The sequence below is a fragment of the Oncorhynchus clarkii genome, chromosome 2, assembly GCF_045791955.1.
Source record: "Oncorhynchus clarkii lewisi isolate Uvic-CL-2024 chromosome 2, UVic_Ocla_1.0, whole genome shotgun sequence".
NCBI lineage: Eukaryota > Metazoa > Chordata > Actinopteri > Salmoniformes > Salmonidae > Oncorhynchus > Oncorhynchus clarkii.
Window position 1 is genome coordinate 51,141,092 of NC_092148.1, and position 15,328 is coordinate 51,156,419.

The following is a 15,328-nucleotide window of genomic DNA, read 5'->3' on the forward strand; positions in this document are numbered from 1 at the left end:
GGATGCTAGTAAAATGGTCTGGGATTATTATTTGGCTATTGTTTCCGATTGGCTCAGTGGGTTAGAGCACTGCCCGTGGAATACCAGGTTCGTGGGTTCAAATCCCACATAAGCCATGTGCTGAATAGAAATGCTCAAATTTGGCCACATTATTCTGCTCCTCAGGCCGTGCATAGCCACAGAGATTACCACCCAGTACTGGGAACGAAAGAGAAACATAAAGCCTTCATTCTGAGAGGGCTCAGGCAGGTCATGCTACAGTCCGACATTAAAAATGACGTCTACACACAGACCGTCATTCATCAGGATGGAAGGAGGTGAATTACCTCACCTCCTCAATAGGTCTGTCTAACCAACACATACATGCACACACACAGACCTCCTTATGTAGTGCATTGGAATGTCTCTGAACGGCTGCATTGTGAGAGTCTGCCTCCCACGATTACCTCACTTCCTCAGCGTCTCTCTCTCTCACACACACACACACACGCGCAGGGGCCGCCGCCCAGTTGTATAACAGCACAACTGGATTGACCTTTGTACTGTAGACTGTGCAGTTACACCCAAACCTGATCTCATCAAAGCCTAGAGGCCCTCACACTGCTTCTGTGTGTGTAAGCGGTATCTTTCATTACCTAATATCTGGCACAAAATGGCTGCTGTGTATCCCTGATGTCGGTGCTACCAAAGATTCTCTATTATATTGACAAGATAGTCAAGAGACCGCTCTAACAATGGAAGGCAGATGGGACCACTCTAGCCAATGAGAGGGCAGATACACAGCTGAACAACAGGGCATAGAGATATATAGAATACTTATCTTTGTATCTGTGCCGTTATAGCATCTGTGCAACCATTTTAAAGTAGTCAATTTTCTACTTCTTCATTGGATGCTTGCTCCCAACTTTTCCAAAGTTGTAGAAATGCCATATTGAGTCCACTTGTATCAGTGCATTCAAACCAACTCACGAAACCAATGCGAAAATGTATATTAGTTCAAATAAGCCTCACGAAGTAAATAAGCAAAAATATATATTGGGGACCAAATTCGACACTAGTTGACCTCCATACAGTTCGTGGGCTTATATTCGTGGCCAGATTTTGGGCAGAGTAAAGCCTCTCGTTTCGCCACTTCCTCTCTGGTGATACACATTGGTGGATGTGGAGTAATGATCACACACAATGTAAAGCGCTTTGGATGGATCTGGCATGCAGCACACAGATTTGATGATCACAATCTCTTTTCCATTCCATCCTCGTCGCCAGTGTACGGCATCTAGGCACCTGCTCTCTCTCACTCGCTTTACTGATCTCTCTCTCTCGGTCGGTCTCTGTGTCTGTGTGTGTGCGCGCCCCAATGGTATGTAGCTTTAGTAATCCTGGGGGGAAAAAACACTGGCAGATGGCACTAGGAGAGATTAGGAACAGTCACTGCACATCTGTAGACCACACACACAAACACACACACACACACACACACACACACACACACACACACACACACACACACACACACACACCTCTCTCTACCTTTCTCTCTCTCCGTACCTATATGTCTGCCTCTCTCTCTCTCCGTCCTCTCCCTTCCTTACCCACTCTCCACATCTGCAGAGCTTGCACACCTGACAGCTGGACCTCTGCCTCGTTCTCTCGCCATTCTCTCCTGTTCTCGCTCTCTCTTCACACACTCTCATCTCCAGAGGGTGCATTTCTCAACACTTGCATCTCTACCTTTCTCTTTCCTCGATCGTTTAATCTCTCGTTGCGCATACAAACCCCCCCCCCCCCCCCCTCTCTCTCATAACAACATCAGGATAAGAGCTATGCTCCAGTGCACTCTGTTCTCAGTATAGCCAACGTGAGAAACAAACAAGCTGGGGACCTCAACCCACTGGGGACTGGCTCTGGCTGGGCTGTGTATGTGTGTCTGGCACTGCCTGCGTTCTACTGATGCTAAGCTTTCCTCTCTCAAGCATGGTTCTCACACACACGAGAGCACGCACGCACGCGCACACACACACACACACACACACACACACACACACACACACACACACACACACACACACATATTTGAAACACAAATACTGTGAAGAGTCATCTGGCCATACACGTAATCTTCTTAGTGAGTAAAAAACAACCCTATGGGGACTGGACCTCACATGACACTCGTGACATCATCCGCAACATAGGGAAGGAAGCACTTACAGCATAGAGTAGATCCATTGATTGATTTGACTTCTACGTCTGCACTTAAAGCACCATTCGCGGTTTCTCGCCCTCCCAAACACCACCTCCTATGGGCTCCATAAAGTCCCAAGCTGTTATGAACTATTCTGTTATGACAAGCCTGAGTAGGGCCTCAGAATGTATTAAAAGAGCATTACCATTTGGTGTTTTGGCGGCATCAACACTATATACAGGCTACTTCTGGATGCGTGTGTGTATGGGTTTTGCGTATCTCTGTGTGTGTGTGTGTGTTTAGCAGCACGCGTGTGTGTTCTAATCCTTCATTTAGCATGCCTGTGTGTACATAACCGTTTAGGCAGTAAATCCTCTCTCCCCCAGACAGCGAGACCAAGCTGCTGTAATTATTCCTGTATTCACTCTGTCTATCCCATTTAAGGCTTCTTTTCATCCCTCTATCCTAGCCTCCCCTCCTCCCTCCCTCCCTCCCTCCCTCCTCTCCTCTTGATGCTCGGAGCACTTGTGCAGAGCTGTGCGTGCATGTGTGTGAGTCGAGAGGGCCACACCAAGCAGTCGGCTTAGATCATGAGGTCATCGGCGCTGTTAATGACGGGGGGAGCAGGGAAGTGTATGGGAGCAGGGAAGTGAGGAAAAAAAGGGAAAGAAATGGGGTTGAGGAGGGGTGATTCCCCGGGTATTCTGAGCCAATTAAACTTCAAGAAGTGCTAAATTAATCCGGGGAATCGGGACGGTGGACGGAGAAAATACATGAACTTTGTTAACTGAAGGTCTGAAGAAACAGAATGAAGTGGAAAACGGGCAGAAACACACGCGTGACCAGATGCTCGAGCCAATGCCATAAGACGTGTGACCAGATTGACTTTTGACCCGGGCACATCCTGCCGCCCTGCTGTGCTGCCATGACGACTGGCTGCCAACAGGCCGGCGCTGCCGACCTCAGAACAGCAGGGGAGCTCGCATCTCTCTCTCGCTTTGTCGGCACCTCTCACTCTCTCTTTCTCCCCCACATTGTCACTCTGTTTTGTGTGCGCCGTCTCTCTCTCTCTCTCTCTCTCTCTCACACACACACACAGGCGCATACATGCACACAAGCGGTACTCTAAACAGGAAGTGACATCATTACAGGTGGTGGACGGGCTCAGACAACTAGCCCTGTTTATGACCCAGTGAAGCTCAGCTGGGGACAGAGACCACTGTTATTGCCCATGACCCCGATATACACACACACACACACACACACACACACACACATACATACAGACACACATTTCTTATTTTGATTTCTTGTGTGTTTTTGTTTTACCTTAATGTTGTTTTTAGAGCTATATTGATTACCGCATTGTTGGGTTTAGAGCTTGCAAGAAAGGCATTTCACTGTACTTGTACACGTGACATTAAAACTTGAACACACACACACACACGTTATTCTGCTATGACTTAACACCACTGACACCGACACTACACAGCAACAGTCATTCTCATTGGCTGAATCATATCCCCCAGGATATTCTCTTCCGCTGTTGTCGTGGAAACAGCAGAGAAGGGGACAGAAATGGAAGAATTGTGAGAGAGAGAGAACCGCTGACAGTGGGATCTTTCTTCTTCAAGCTTACATGGTACATGTGTGTGTGTGTGTGTGTGTGTGTGTGTGTGTGTGTGTGTGTGTGTGTCTGTGACAAATTGGGGATCTTAAGTACATTAAGGTAGAGTGAACCTCTATGAATGACTCATGGAAAGTGTAATCTGACTATGCTATTGGAGATTTATAGGAGTAGGACACATCTTTACACACACACACACACACACACGGTCTCTCTCCCAAGCCTGAGTGAGGGAGATTATTCATTTGACACATTTGAGCCAGGGTCCTAAGCCTCCCTGTGTGTGTCTATGTGTGTTTGTGCGTATGTGTATCCATGTGTGTGTGTGTGCGCGCATAAGCCTCTGTGTGCTTACTGCCACTGTCTCTCCGCAGCGCTGCAGTCCCATACTGAGAAGTTATTAAGTCTCTGCAGAGCCAGCTAATACACATGTCAGGCCTCCAATCTAACTTTGAGGGTGCTTAGCAACCAATATGACAAGCTGTTAAGTATGGTAAATAAGACTGGTTGATAAGAATGGCTACCCCCCCCCCCCCTGGCTGATTTGATAGACAGGTATTAGTTTAACTTAAGCTTAATCCCCAATTTTAAAGGGCTAGGAGAGAGAAGTGTTTGGTGTGTGTAGTGTGGACGTGGGGTTGGGGGGGGGGGGGGGTTCTTTGGAGAGGCCTGTACCACAAAACTCATCGGTGTCCACAATTACTCGGTATTGCTTCTTTTCTTCATTCTTCCTTTCCTAATTCCTTCCTTCCTCCCTCACTTCCTCCTTAAGAGTGAAAAAGTATGTTTGTGGATCATGATGGATGATGGACACTATTACAGATGATGTTCACTAGTGACACCTGCTGCCCAAATAGACACATGGCACTCTGCTCCACTCAAAGCAGCTGCAGAGATCTAGGCCTTCTCTCAATTGGATTTGCTCAACTGCTGTCCTCTCTCCTCCGTCCTCTCTCGACTCCTTTTGAAAAAGGTCAAAGGTAAATGAGGAGAGGCGGCGAGGTGAGGGAACGTGAACGGAAATGCGATTTTTTTTAAATCAGACAGTCCTCCACTGTGCGTCATCAGGCAAATTACTTTTACAGGGGTAAAATTGCAAAATAACTTTGTAAAGTGTTACAAACTAATTTGGTTGCGCAATACATTTTATAGATGACAGGATAAGTAGCACACAGTTCTTAAATGTTTGCATGCTTTTCTCTTTTGAGAAAGCAATAGCTGATCCCAACAGTGAAATACCTACTTGTTCAATGCAGGCCACATCTTAACATACACACAGGAATTGACTTGGGATCAGCTGTGAAGATCTGTTGTGAAACACCATGGAGTCATTTGCTCGTAAACACTAACTCCAGGATGGTGGTTTCTATTATCACACACACACACTCACACTCACACACACACACACAGAGTAAGTGCCTACCGGTGAGCAGGGAGACTCGGTGGAAGGTGCCCTCCAGCTTGCCCAGTAGGATGTGGACAAAGCAGTCTTTGGATAGTTGCCCCGCCTCTTTGGAACTCTGGTCGTACATCACCACTTCCTGTTTCCTGCCCATCTCAACCTGCAGAAACACGAATGAGGAAGAAGACCTCAGAGATCAATGGAGGTATGGCAGTATCAATGGACGCAGGTATGAAGGTCTCGTAAACGAATGAGTAAAACATGGCTATGTTGCACAGATAAAAAAAAGACCACAGAAATGCTGTTTGCAGTAAAGCATACATTTATGTTCATTTTTTTGTACGGGTTGATACATTTCTCGTTAGGGCTAACCAAGTCTGACATTTAAAAGTGGAAATTACAAAACTTTGGAAACCTTTTAAACCTTGAATACACTACAACATTTGTATTTCCTACTATGCAGGAACATTTTCAGCACCAAAAATGTGATCAAATTAAGATCCTACATCTGTACTTTCAAAGACAGAGGCTTACTGCTTTTGTTCATCTGGAGGGAAAAATGCCCCTAACAAACGTACCTATACATTTACAGAGCATTCCGAAAGTATTCAGACCCCTTTACTTTTTCCACATTTTGTGACGTTACAGTCTTATTCTAAAATTACAATTGTTTTCCCCCCCATCAATCTCCACACAATAATACCCCATTATGACAAAGCAAAAACAGTTTTTTTAATCAATTTTGGTAAATATATTTATAAAAAACCTGAAGTACGACATTTACATAAGTATTCAGACCCTTTACTGAGTACTTTGTTGAAGCACCTTTGGCAGCGATTACAGCCCAGAGTCTTCTTGGGTATGATGCTACAAGCACACCTGTATTTGGGGAGTTTCTCCATTCTTCTTTGGGGATCATTTCAAACTCTATCAGGTTGGATGGGGAGCGTCGCTGCAAAGCTATTTTTAGGTCTCTCCAGAGATGTCAGATCGGTCTCCAGTCCAGGCCCGGGGTGGGCCACTCAAGGACATTCAGAACCTTGCCACTCCTGTGTTGTCTTGGCTGTGTGCTTAGGGTCATGGTCCTGTTGGAAGGTGAACCTTCGCCCCAGTCTGAGGTCCTGAGCGCTCTGGAGCAGGTTTTCATCAAGGATCTGTACTTTACCCTGTTCATCTTTCTCTCAATCCTGACTAGTCTCCCAGTCCCTGCCGGTGAAAAACATCCCCACAGCATGATGCTTCCACCACCATGCTTCACCGTAGGGATGGTGCCAGGTTTCCTCGAGACGTGAAACTTGGTTTTCAGGCCAAAGAGTTCAATCTTGGTTTCATCAGACCAGATAATCTTGTTTCTCATGGTCTGAGTCCTTTAGGTGCCTTTTGGCAAACTCCAAGTGGGCTGTCATGTGCCTTTTACTGAGGAGGAGTGGCTACTGTCTGACCACTCTACCATAAAGGCCTGATTGGTGGAGTGCTGCAGAGATGGTTGTCCTTCTGGAAGGTTCTCTCATCTCCGCAGAAGAACTCTGGAGCTCTGTAAGAGTGGCCATCGGGTTCTTGGTCACCTCTCTGACCAAGGCCTTTCTCTCTCGATTTCTCTGTTTGGCCGGGCAGCCAGCTCTAGGAAGAGTCTTGGTGGTTCCAAACTTCTTCCATTTAAGATTGATAGAGGCCACTGTGTTCTTGGGGACCTTCAATACTGCATAATTGTTTTGGTACCCTTCCCCAGATCTGTGCCTCGACACAATCCTGTCTTGAAGCTCTACGGACAATTCCTTCGACCTCATGGCTTGGTCTTTGCTCTGACATGCGCCGTCAACTGTGGGACCTTATATAGACAGGTGTGTGCCTTTCCAAATCACGTCCAATCAATTTATTTTACTACAGGTTGACTCCAATCAAGTTGTAGAAACATCGGAAGGATGATCGATGAAAGGCTCAATTTCGAGTCTCATAGCAAAGGGTCTGAATATTTATACTTCTGTTTTTGTTATTTGATTAATTTCCAAACATTTAGAACAAACTTTTTTGGCTTTGTCATTATGGGCTATTGCATGTAAATTGATGAGGAAAAAAAATTGGGCGGGTGGTAGGGTTACTGGAACAAAATGTGCGAACATAGAAAAATATTATACATGTTGTATACATATTAACATGCTGTGTTTTCGCATTGATAACCATGAATTGCTGTATATGCTTTGTCACAATGTGTTTGTCAGAGAGGAGGAGAGGGCGAGCATGCGCCTGTGTTTTTGTCCACGCGCTTGTGTGTACGTGTGGTTGTGTGTGCGAGACACGCCAGCCAGGCTCCTTCTCCATGTTGTCAGGCAAGTTTGGGTCACATGACCAGCAGCCAGCGCCTAGCCTACTGCGGCTCGGAAACACCGCATCACTAAACAACCGCTTGACAGCACCGGGAGAGAGAGGGGAGGCAGACAGGAGAGAGAGGGGAGGCAGACAGGAGAGAGAGAGAAAGAAGAAGGAGGAGAGAAGAAACGGGAGGTGAAGATGGCTGAGAAAAGAGTGAGCCAAGGAGAAAGAGATGGAAGCGAGAGAGAGAGAGAAGCGAGAGAGAGAGAGACTAGAATAACCCTTTTCTTCTTGTTGTTTTCATGCACTCCCTCCATCCTTCAGATAAAGGCGGCACTATACTGTAGATGCTGGGAAAAACTGCACAGGAACACTGTTCACTGAGCCTCACAGTGTTAGGGGGCATGGTACCCACACATGCTGATACTGTGGACGGTACACAGTTCTAGCAATGCAGTGGACGAGTGTGTGTATTTGACAGTGTATTACTCTGCAATATTGTGTGTTTGTGTGCGTGCCTCAGTGTGTGACAGTGTGTGTTTGTGCTTACCGTTACACATTAGCCTTCTCAGAATGTATGGGCCAACAACCACACACGTGACTGAGGCAGGCCAAGGTCAGACAGACACACAGACGGCTGGTATGGGTACAGCCAGACTGAGCCATATATACTGTGTGTGTAAATATATATATATATACAGTACAAGTCAAAGGTTTGGACACACCTACTCAGTCAAGCGTTATTCTTTATTTGTACTATGTTCTACATTGTAGAATAATAGTGAAGACATCAAAACTATGAAATAACACAGATGGAATCATGTAGGAACCAAAAAAAGTGTTAAACAAATCAAAATATATTTTATATTTGAGATTCTTCAAAGTAGCCATCCTTTGCTGTGACGACAGCTTTGCACACTCTTGGCATTCTCTCAACCAGCTTCAGAAGTAGTCACATGGAATTCATTTAAATTAACAGGTGCGCCTTGTTAAAAGTTCATGTGTGCAATTTCTATCCTTCTTAATGTGTTTGAGCCAATCAGTTGTGTTGTGACATGGTAGGGGTGGTATACAGAAGATGGCCCTATTTGGTAAAAGACCAAGTCCATATTATGGCAAGAAAAGCTCAAATAAGAAGAGAAACGACAGTCCATCATTACTTTAAGACATGAAGGTCAGTCAATACGGAACATTTCAAGAACTCTGTGTGCTGTTTGAAGGAAGTTGCTAACTAGCGCTAGCGCTAACGCTAGTTAGCATTGGCTCTCGAAACTACCTCTAACTTCCTTCATACTGGACACAGAGACATAAGAATGGTATCCACGAGTTTACCTGACTCTGGGGAAGGAAATAAAGGGCATTGCTGCCAAAAAATCCCGAAGTATCCCTTTTTAAAAAAAACCCCTGTGACATGTTTATAACACATCTACAAAACATGCATGACACCTCTTTTACACTGTTGTCACCAGTCTTTTTCCTCGTGCGTGTTCAGTGAGCCAAGAGAGCGGCGATAGCATCTCAACCTGAGCGTCTACTCTGTGTTTCAACACAACCTCCAATAAAGCGGTCACCTGAACCATTCAGTCCACTGATTCTATCTGAAGCCCAGCCTGATACTCTACAGGATACGTTTGTGTGTGTGTGTGGGGTGTGTGTGTGTTAAAGGTCAACAGGGCCTCCACCCTAACCCCTACTGAGACACTCCCATCTCCCCCTCCTCTCACCCCTGATATCACCCCCCCCCCCCCCTGCACAAGGTGTTCCATCCTAATGGGATCAGAGCTACAGCTAGAGGGTGAAATCACCACCTGAGGATTACAGAACAGCTTCTCACTCTGACCCCCCCCACACACACACGTCTACTGTACATAAGTGTAAATGGGTCACTGTTAAAGGCTGTCCTTTAATCCTTAAGGTGATGTCCCCAGGAGGAAGTTTCCTTTCCCAAATTATCACATTCACCTGCACAGGTATCCCAAGATGCATCGTTGCTGTACGGGGGTTCAGACAATTGTACAATATTCCTAATTCAAGAAGATATAAATCTTCACTTTCACCCTTAGACCACCTTCCTTCTTCTGAGAATGCCTCACATTCCAATTCAATTCTTCAATTGAATTGAATTTGAATTGAAGTAGTAAGCAGAATACAGAATTGTAATTCGAATTTGAATGAAAGGAAATTTAATTTAATTCACTGAAATTCAAATGCCTATTCTATTCCATATTAGGTGTAGTCTATATAAATATTCATATTGTACATAAAACATGTCGTTATATACATGAATATAAAATGTTGAAACAATTAATTTTCAGGACAAAATCTTAAAATTAATTATTAAGGAAAACAAAACCTGTATGCAAATATACTAAATTATTATATTTAATTAATCACTTACATTTTGTTCAATATTGGAAAAATACAACATTTCCCAGAATGCATTAGTTGAACCGTCAAGTTGACTCTGAGGTCTTCTAAAAGAAGCCAAACAAATGAAATGGTTGGTGGAAATATAATTGGCTAATCTAAGCATGAAGGTTAAAAGTGATATATCCTTTGGTATCTGGAAGTGCGACCTGTCAGATTCAATGAAACTGATGTTCTATGACTGAGTGGAATTTCTTTGAATTGCACTGAAATTCTACTTCCTGTCACTCAAATTCCAATTCTACATCCTGTGGGGTGTGGCCAATTCAATTAGAATTTCAAGCCATGAGTTGAATGGGAGTCAATTCCAAAATTCTGATTTGAGCCCAACCCTGGTACAGAGACAGTACTACAGTATCTGCATGATTACTGCATTGTTAGAGGTTAATAACCTCTGGAGTCGACCTACTACAGCATACGAACCAGCTCAGTCCCTCACCTTCACCAGCCTGCAGGCTGCAGCACTACACTACTATACTGCTGTTCTACCACTAACACTGCAGGTGTTACATAGGAATAACAGAGAAGGAGAGACAGATAAAAGGAGGGAAAGAGAGGGGGAGAGAGAGTGTCACGGCCGTTGAAAGAAGAGGACCAAGGCGCAGCGTGGTGAGCGTACATTTTCTTTTTATTAGAAAAGACGCCCGAACAAAACGATAGACAGCTGTCCCTGATTGAGAACCCTACCCGGAGAACGCTACCCGGCCAGACATAGAAATACAAATAACAGAACATAGAATACCCACCCCAAATCACACCCCGACCAAACCAAGTAGAGACATAAAAAGGATCTCTAAGGTCTGGGCGTGACAGAGAGAGAGAGAGAGAGAAACAGAGAGAGAGAGAGAGAGAAACAGATAGAGAGAGAGAGAGAGAGAGAGAGAAACAGCGCGCGAGAGAGAGAGAGAGAAAAGAGAGAGAGAGAGAGAGAGAGAGAGAGAGAGAGAGAGAGAAACAGCGTGAGAGAGAGAGAGAGAGAGAGGGGCAAAAAAACGATAGAGCGTGGAAGTCAAAATGCCAACAGTGAGCTGGCATCACAGCAGGATGTAAATAGAGAAAAGTGGCTCATCATGTCGTCTGCATTCCCACCTCCGCAGAGATAAGGAGGGAGGGGGAACGAGAGAAGCAGAGAAATAGAGAGGACTGTATCCTCACATTGCCTGGGAAATGAGCAATATAAAAAATGTACGACAGAAGATAAAAAACCTTTTCCCTCTGTGACTCTAAGACCTCACCCTCTCAGCTGAAGTACTCTCTGTGTACAACAGCGAGATGTCTGGCTTCAAATATAACTGTATGAGCAACAAACATGACACAGGCAAGTAGGGGGAAATGGCATGCAGTGAGAGCTTGAAATGTTCTGGGTAGAAACGCAATGGTTTCAACTGCTACTGCAGAGAAGACGGGAGTGCTATAGAGCAGAAACAGGTGTATTGTTGCAGAGAAGACGGGAGTGCTATAGAGCAGAAACAGGTGTATTGTTGCAGAGAAGACGGGAGTGCTATAGAGCAGAAACAGGTGTATTGTTGCAGAGAAGACGGGAGTGCTATAGAGCAGAAACAGGTGTATTGTTGCAGAGAAGACGGGAGTGCTATAGAGCAGAAACAGGTGTATTGTTGCAGAGAAGACGGGAGTGCTATAGAGCAGAAACAGGTGTATTGTTGCAGAGAAGACGGGAGTGCTATAGAGCAGAAACAGGTGTATTGTTGCAGAGAAGACGGGAGTGCTATAGAGCAGAAACAGGTGTATTGTTGCAGAGAAGACGGGAGTGCTATAGAGCAGAAACAGGTGTATTGTTGCAGAGAAGACGGGAGTGCTATAGAGCAGAAACAGGTGTATTGTTGCAGAGAAGACGGGAGTGCTATAGAGCAGAAACAGGTGTATTGTTGCAGAGAAGACGGGAGTGCTATAGAGCAGAAACAGGTGTATTGTTGCAGAGAAGACGGGAGTGCTATAGAGCAGAAACAGGTGTATTGTTGCAGAGAAGACGGGAGTGCTATAGAGCAGAAACAGGTGTATTGTTGCAGAGAAGACGGGAGTGCTATAGAGCAGAAACAGGTGTATTGTTGCAGAGAAGACGGGAGTGCTATAGAGCAGAAACAGGTGTATTGTTGCAGAGAAGACGGGAGTGCTATAGAGCAGAAACAGGTGTATTGTTGCAGAGAAGACGGGAGTGCTATAGAGCAGAAACAGGTGTATTGTTGCAGAGAAGACGGGAGTGCTATAGAGCAGAAACAGGTGTATTGTTGCAGAGAAGACGGGAGTGCTATAGAGCAGAAACAGGTGTATTGTTGCAGAGAAGACGGGAGTGCTATAGAGCAGAAACAGGTGTATTGTTGCAGAGAAGACGGGAGTGCTATAGAGCAGAAACAGGTGTATTGTTGCAGAGAAGACGGGAGTGCTATAGAGCAGAAACAGGTGTATTGTTGCAGAGAAGACGGGAGTGCTATAGAGCAGAAACAGGTGTATTGTTGCAGAGAAGACGGGAGTGCTATAGAGCAGAAACAGGTGTATTGTTGCAGAGAAGACGGGAGTGCTATAGAGCAGAAACAGGTGTATTGTTGCAGAGAAGACGGGAGTGCTATAGAGCAGAAACAGGTGTATTGTTGCAGAGAAGACGGGAGTGCTATAGAGCAGAAACAGGTGTATTGTTGCAGAGAAGACGGGAGTGCTATAGAGCAGAAACAGGTGTATTGTTGCAGAGAAGACGGGAGTGCTATAGAGCAGAAACAGGTGTATTGTTGCAGAGAAGACGGGAGTGCTATAGAGCAGAAACAGGTGTATTGTTGCAGAGAAGACGGACAGGAGAAACGTGAGATTAGGTGCTGCAGAAAGGACCTTGGAATGCCAAACGCAGATGCACACACACACACACACACACACACACACACACACACACACACACACACACACACACACACACACACACACACACACACACACACACACACACACACTGGGTCATTGGTCACAAGGGTAATGCAGAGCTGAGTGTGTGTGTGTGTTGGTCACCCAACATCACCACAGTGCTACTATCAGACATGAAAACCTCAGAGGTCAGGAATTCATGGAACAAGTTCAGTGATCTGTTGCCTCCCAGTCCCCACAGGCAGTTATTATCTGTCCATGTGATTCCCAGTAGATTGTTGCAGGTGGGTGACGGTTCTAACCATCAAAGCGCTGTAGCAGAGTCCACTAGCAGGGTCCACTAGCAGGGTCCACTAGCAGAGTCCACTAGCAGAGTCCACTAGCAGAGTCCACTAGCAGGGTCCACTAGCAGGGTCCACTAGCAGGGTCCACTAGCAGAGTCCACTAGCAGAGTCCACTAGCAGGGTGTGATACATACAGCCCGTCAGTAAAGATAACACTCAATGGTGATATGATGTCATTGATTGGCACTGGCAGCTGGCACTGCTGTGTGTGTGTGTGTGTGTGTGTGTGTGTGTGTGTGTGTGTGTGTGTGTGTGTGTGTGTGTGTGTGTGTGTGTGTGTGCGTGCGCTCAGACGTGTTTGGGCAAAGGTCCCCTCTATCATTTGCTGCTAGAGGGTGTGACAGATCGAGTGACCCGAATCACTCCAATGACCGATGATGACCGTACACCACGAATGGGCACCATAAAGGGACTTTCCCACTGCCCCTCACCCACAATCTCTCTCACACACACACACACACACACACACACACACACACACACACACACCTGTCCAATAAAAAGGGGCACGTGCATCTTGTAGTTCAAGAGGTAATGTGTCACATGGGCCAACCTTGTCACACCGGCATGGCCATGTTTCACATCACAGGACAACACATCTCTCCCACACTCCTTCTCTGTCATTCTCTACCTTCTTCTCCATACCCCCCCCCCCTTTCCCTTCGCTGCCGTTCACTGTGTGCGTCTCGCTCAGGCCACTTTTAAACCGAAAAGTGAGAAAACATGGCATAAACACCGGTTGGCCTCGTTCAAGAAAATGGTTCGCCCCTACAGACAATGTAAAATGTGACCGTGGCGTGCTATATGAAGTGGGCAGACAGACATCAAGGCAATCAGTTACTGTTTGATTGAATGCTGGGCAAAACAAGTGACCTGAGCGACTTTGAGCGGCCTCCTGGACTTTTCAACGCACCAACAGTATGTAAGGTTGACCAAGAATGGTGCAACAAACAAAAAAACATCCAATCAGCAGCAGTCCCGTGGGTGAAAAGGAGAATGGAAAGAATGGTGCAAGCTAACAGGCGGGCCACAAACAGACAAATAACAGCGCAGTACAACAGTGGTGTGCAGAACGGCATCTCGGGAACGAGCAACTCGGCAGTCCTTGTCATGGATGGGCTATCGCAGCAGACGACCACACCGGGTTCCACTCCTATCAGCTAAAAACAAGAAGAAGCAACTCCAGTGGGCACGCAATCACCAACACTGGACAATTGAGGAGTGGAAAAATATTGCCGGTCCGACAAATCCCGGTTCCTGTTGCGTAATGTCGATTGCAGAGTCAGGATTTGGCATAAGCAGCATGAGTCCATGGCCCCATCCTGCCTGGTGTCAACGGTACAGGCTGGTGGCGGTGGTGTAATGGTGTGGGGAATGTTTTCCTGGATACAAATTGAGCAACGTTTTCATGCCCCAAAGAACTCAGGCTGTTCTGGAGGCAAATGGGGTTCTGACCCGGTAGTAGATGGGTGTACCTAATAAACTGGCCATCTGAGTGCATTTTCTTCCCAGCTCTTCTGGTTCTGGAGTGACCCTTTAGTCTCTCCCTGTTGTTGTGTGTCTTAACCAGGCTTTACCAGCATCAACACATCCTGTTTCTCGTCAGTCAGGTCAGGTCAGGTTCACCGTGTGACAAACCACACACCGTATGACACGTGACTCACCACTTGATGACATCACTTGTGGGAATGAAAACACAGCGTTGGTCACGGCTGGGCTAAAATGTAAGGTTGACTAAATCGTCTGCCCTAAAGGAAATCCCCCAAAACCCTGCTGTGCCCTCCTTACGGTCAACATGGCTGTGACACACACTGGGTTACCCTGAGTGGTGCAATAGGCATGTTACTGTAAACCTAATTAGAACTGGAAATGGACCTAAAAACTATGTCTACACTGCTGTACCTGGATGGACTTCAGTACGACACTATCCTCTGGTACGTTTACTCCGTCACCACCACTACCTGGAAATAACATATCAACGGGTCAGAATATGACACCTGTGCAACCTATTGTATACTGGAGTCTCGGGTTGAAATGAGAATGATACGGTGAACTGACAATCCACTTTCAGTCACTACTACCTAGAGTGAATGCAAATTACACACATCTATGGTTCGGGATATGGTACTTATCATACGCATCATGTAAATGTATCCATTTTTTTTAAT

The 15,328-nt window shown here is 45.9% G+C and overlaps 1 protein-coding gene across 4 annotated transcripts in view; it reads right to left on the reverse strand.

Annotated features, from left to right (window-relative positions):
- The window catches only part of LOC139369460 (dual specificity protein phosphatase 8-like), a 63,908-nt gene that overhangs the window by 31,483 nt on the left and 17,097 nt on the right, over nt 1–15,328 (reverse strand). For 3 of the 4 annotated variants that reach the window (XM_071108723.1, XM_071108727.1, XM_071108733.1), the window contains exon 3: nt 5,233–5,371. In XM_071108723.1, the coding sequence (XP_070964824.1) occupies nt 5,233–5,371 (139 nt within the window). Of the gene's footprint in view, nt 1–1,592; nt 1,731–5,232; nt 5,372–15,328 lie in introns of those variants that run through there. The other variant, XM_071108737.1, reaches the window with a different exon arrangement.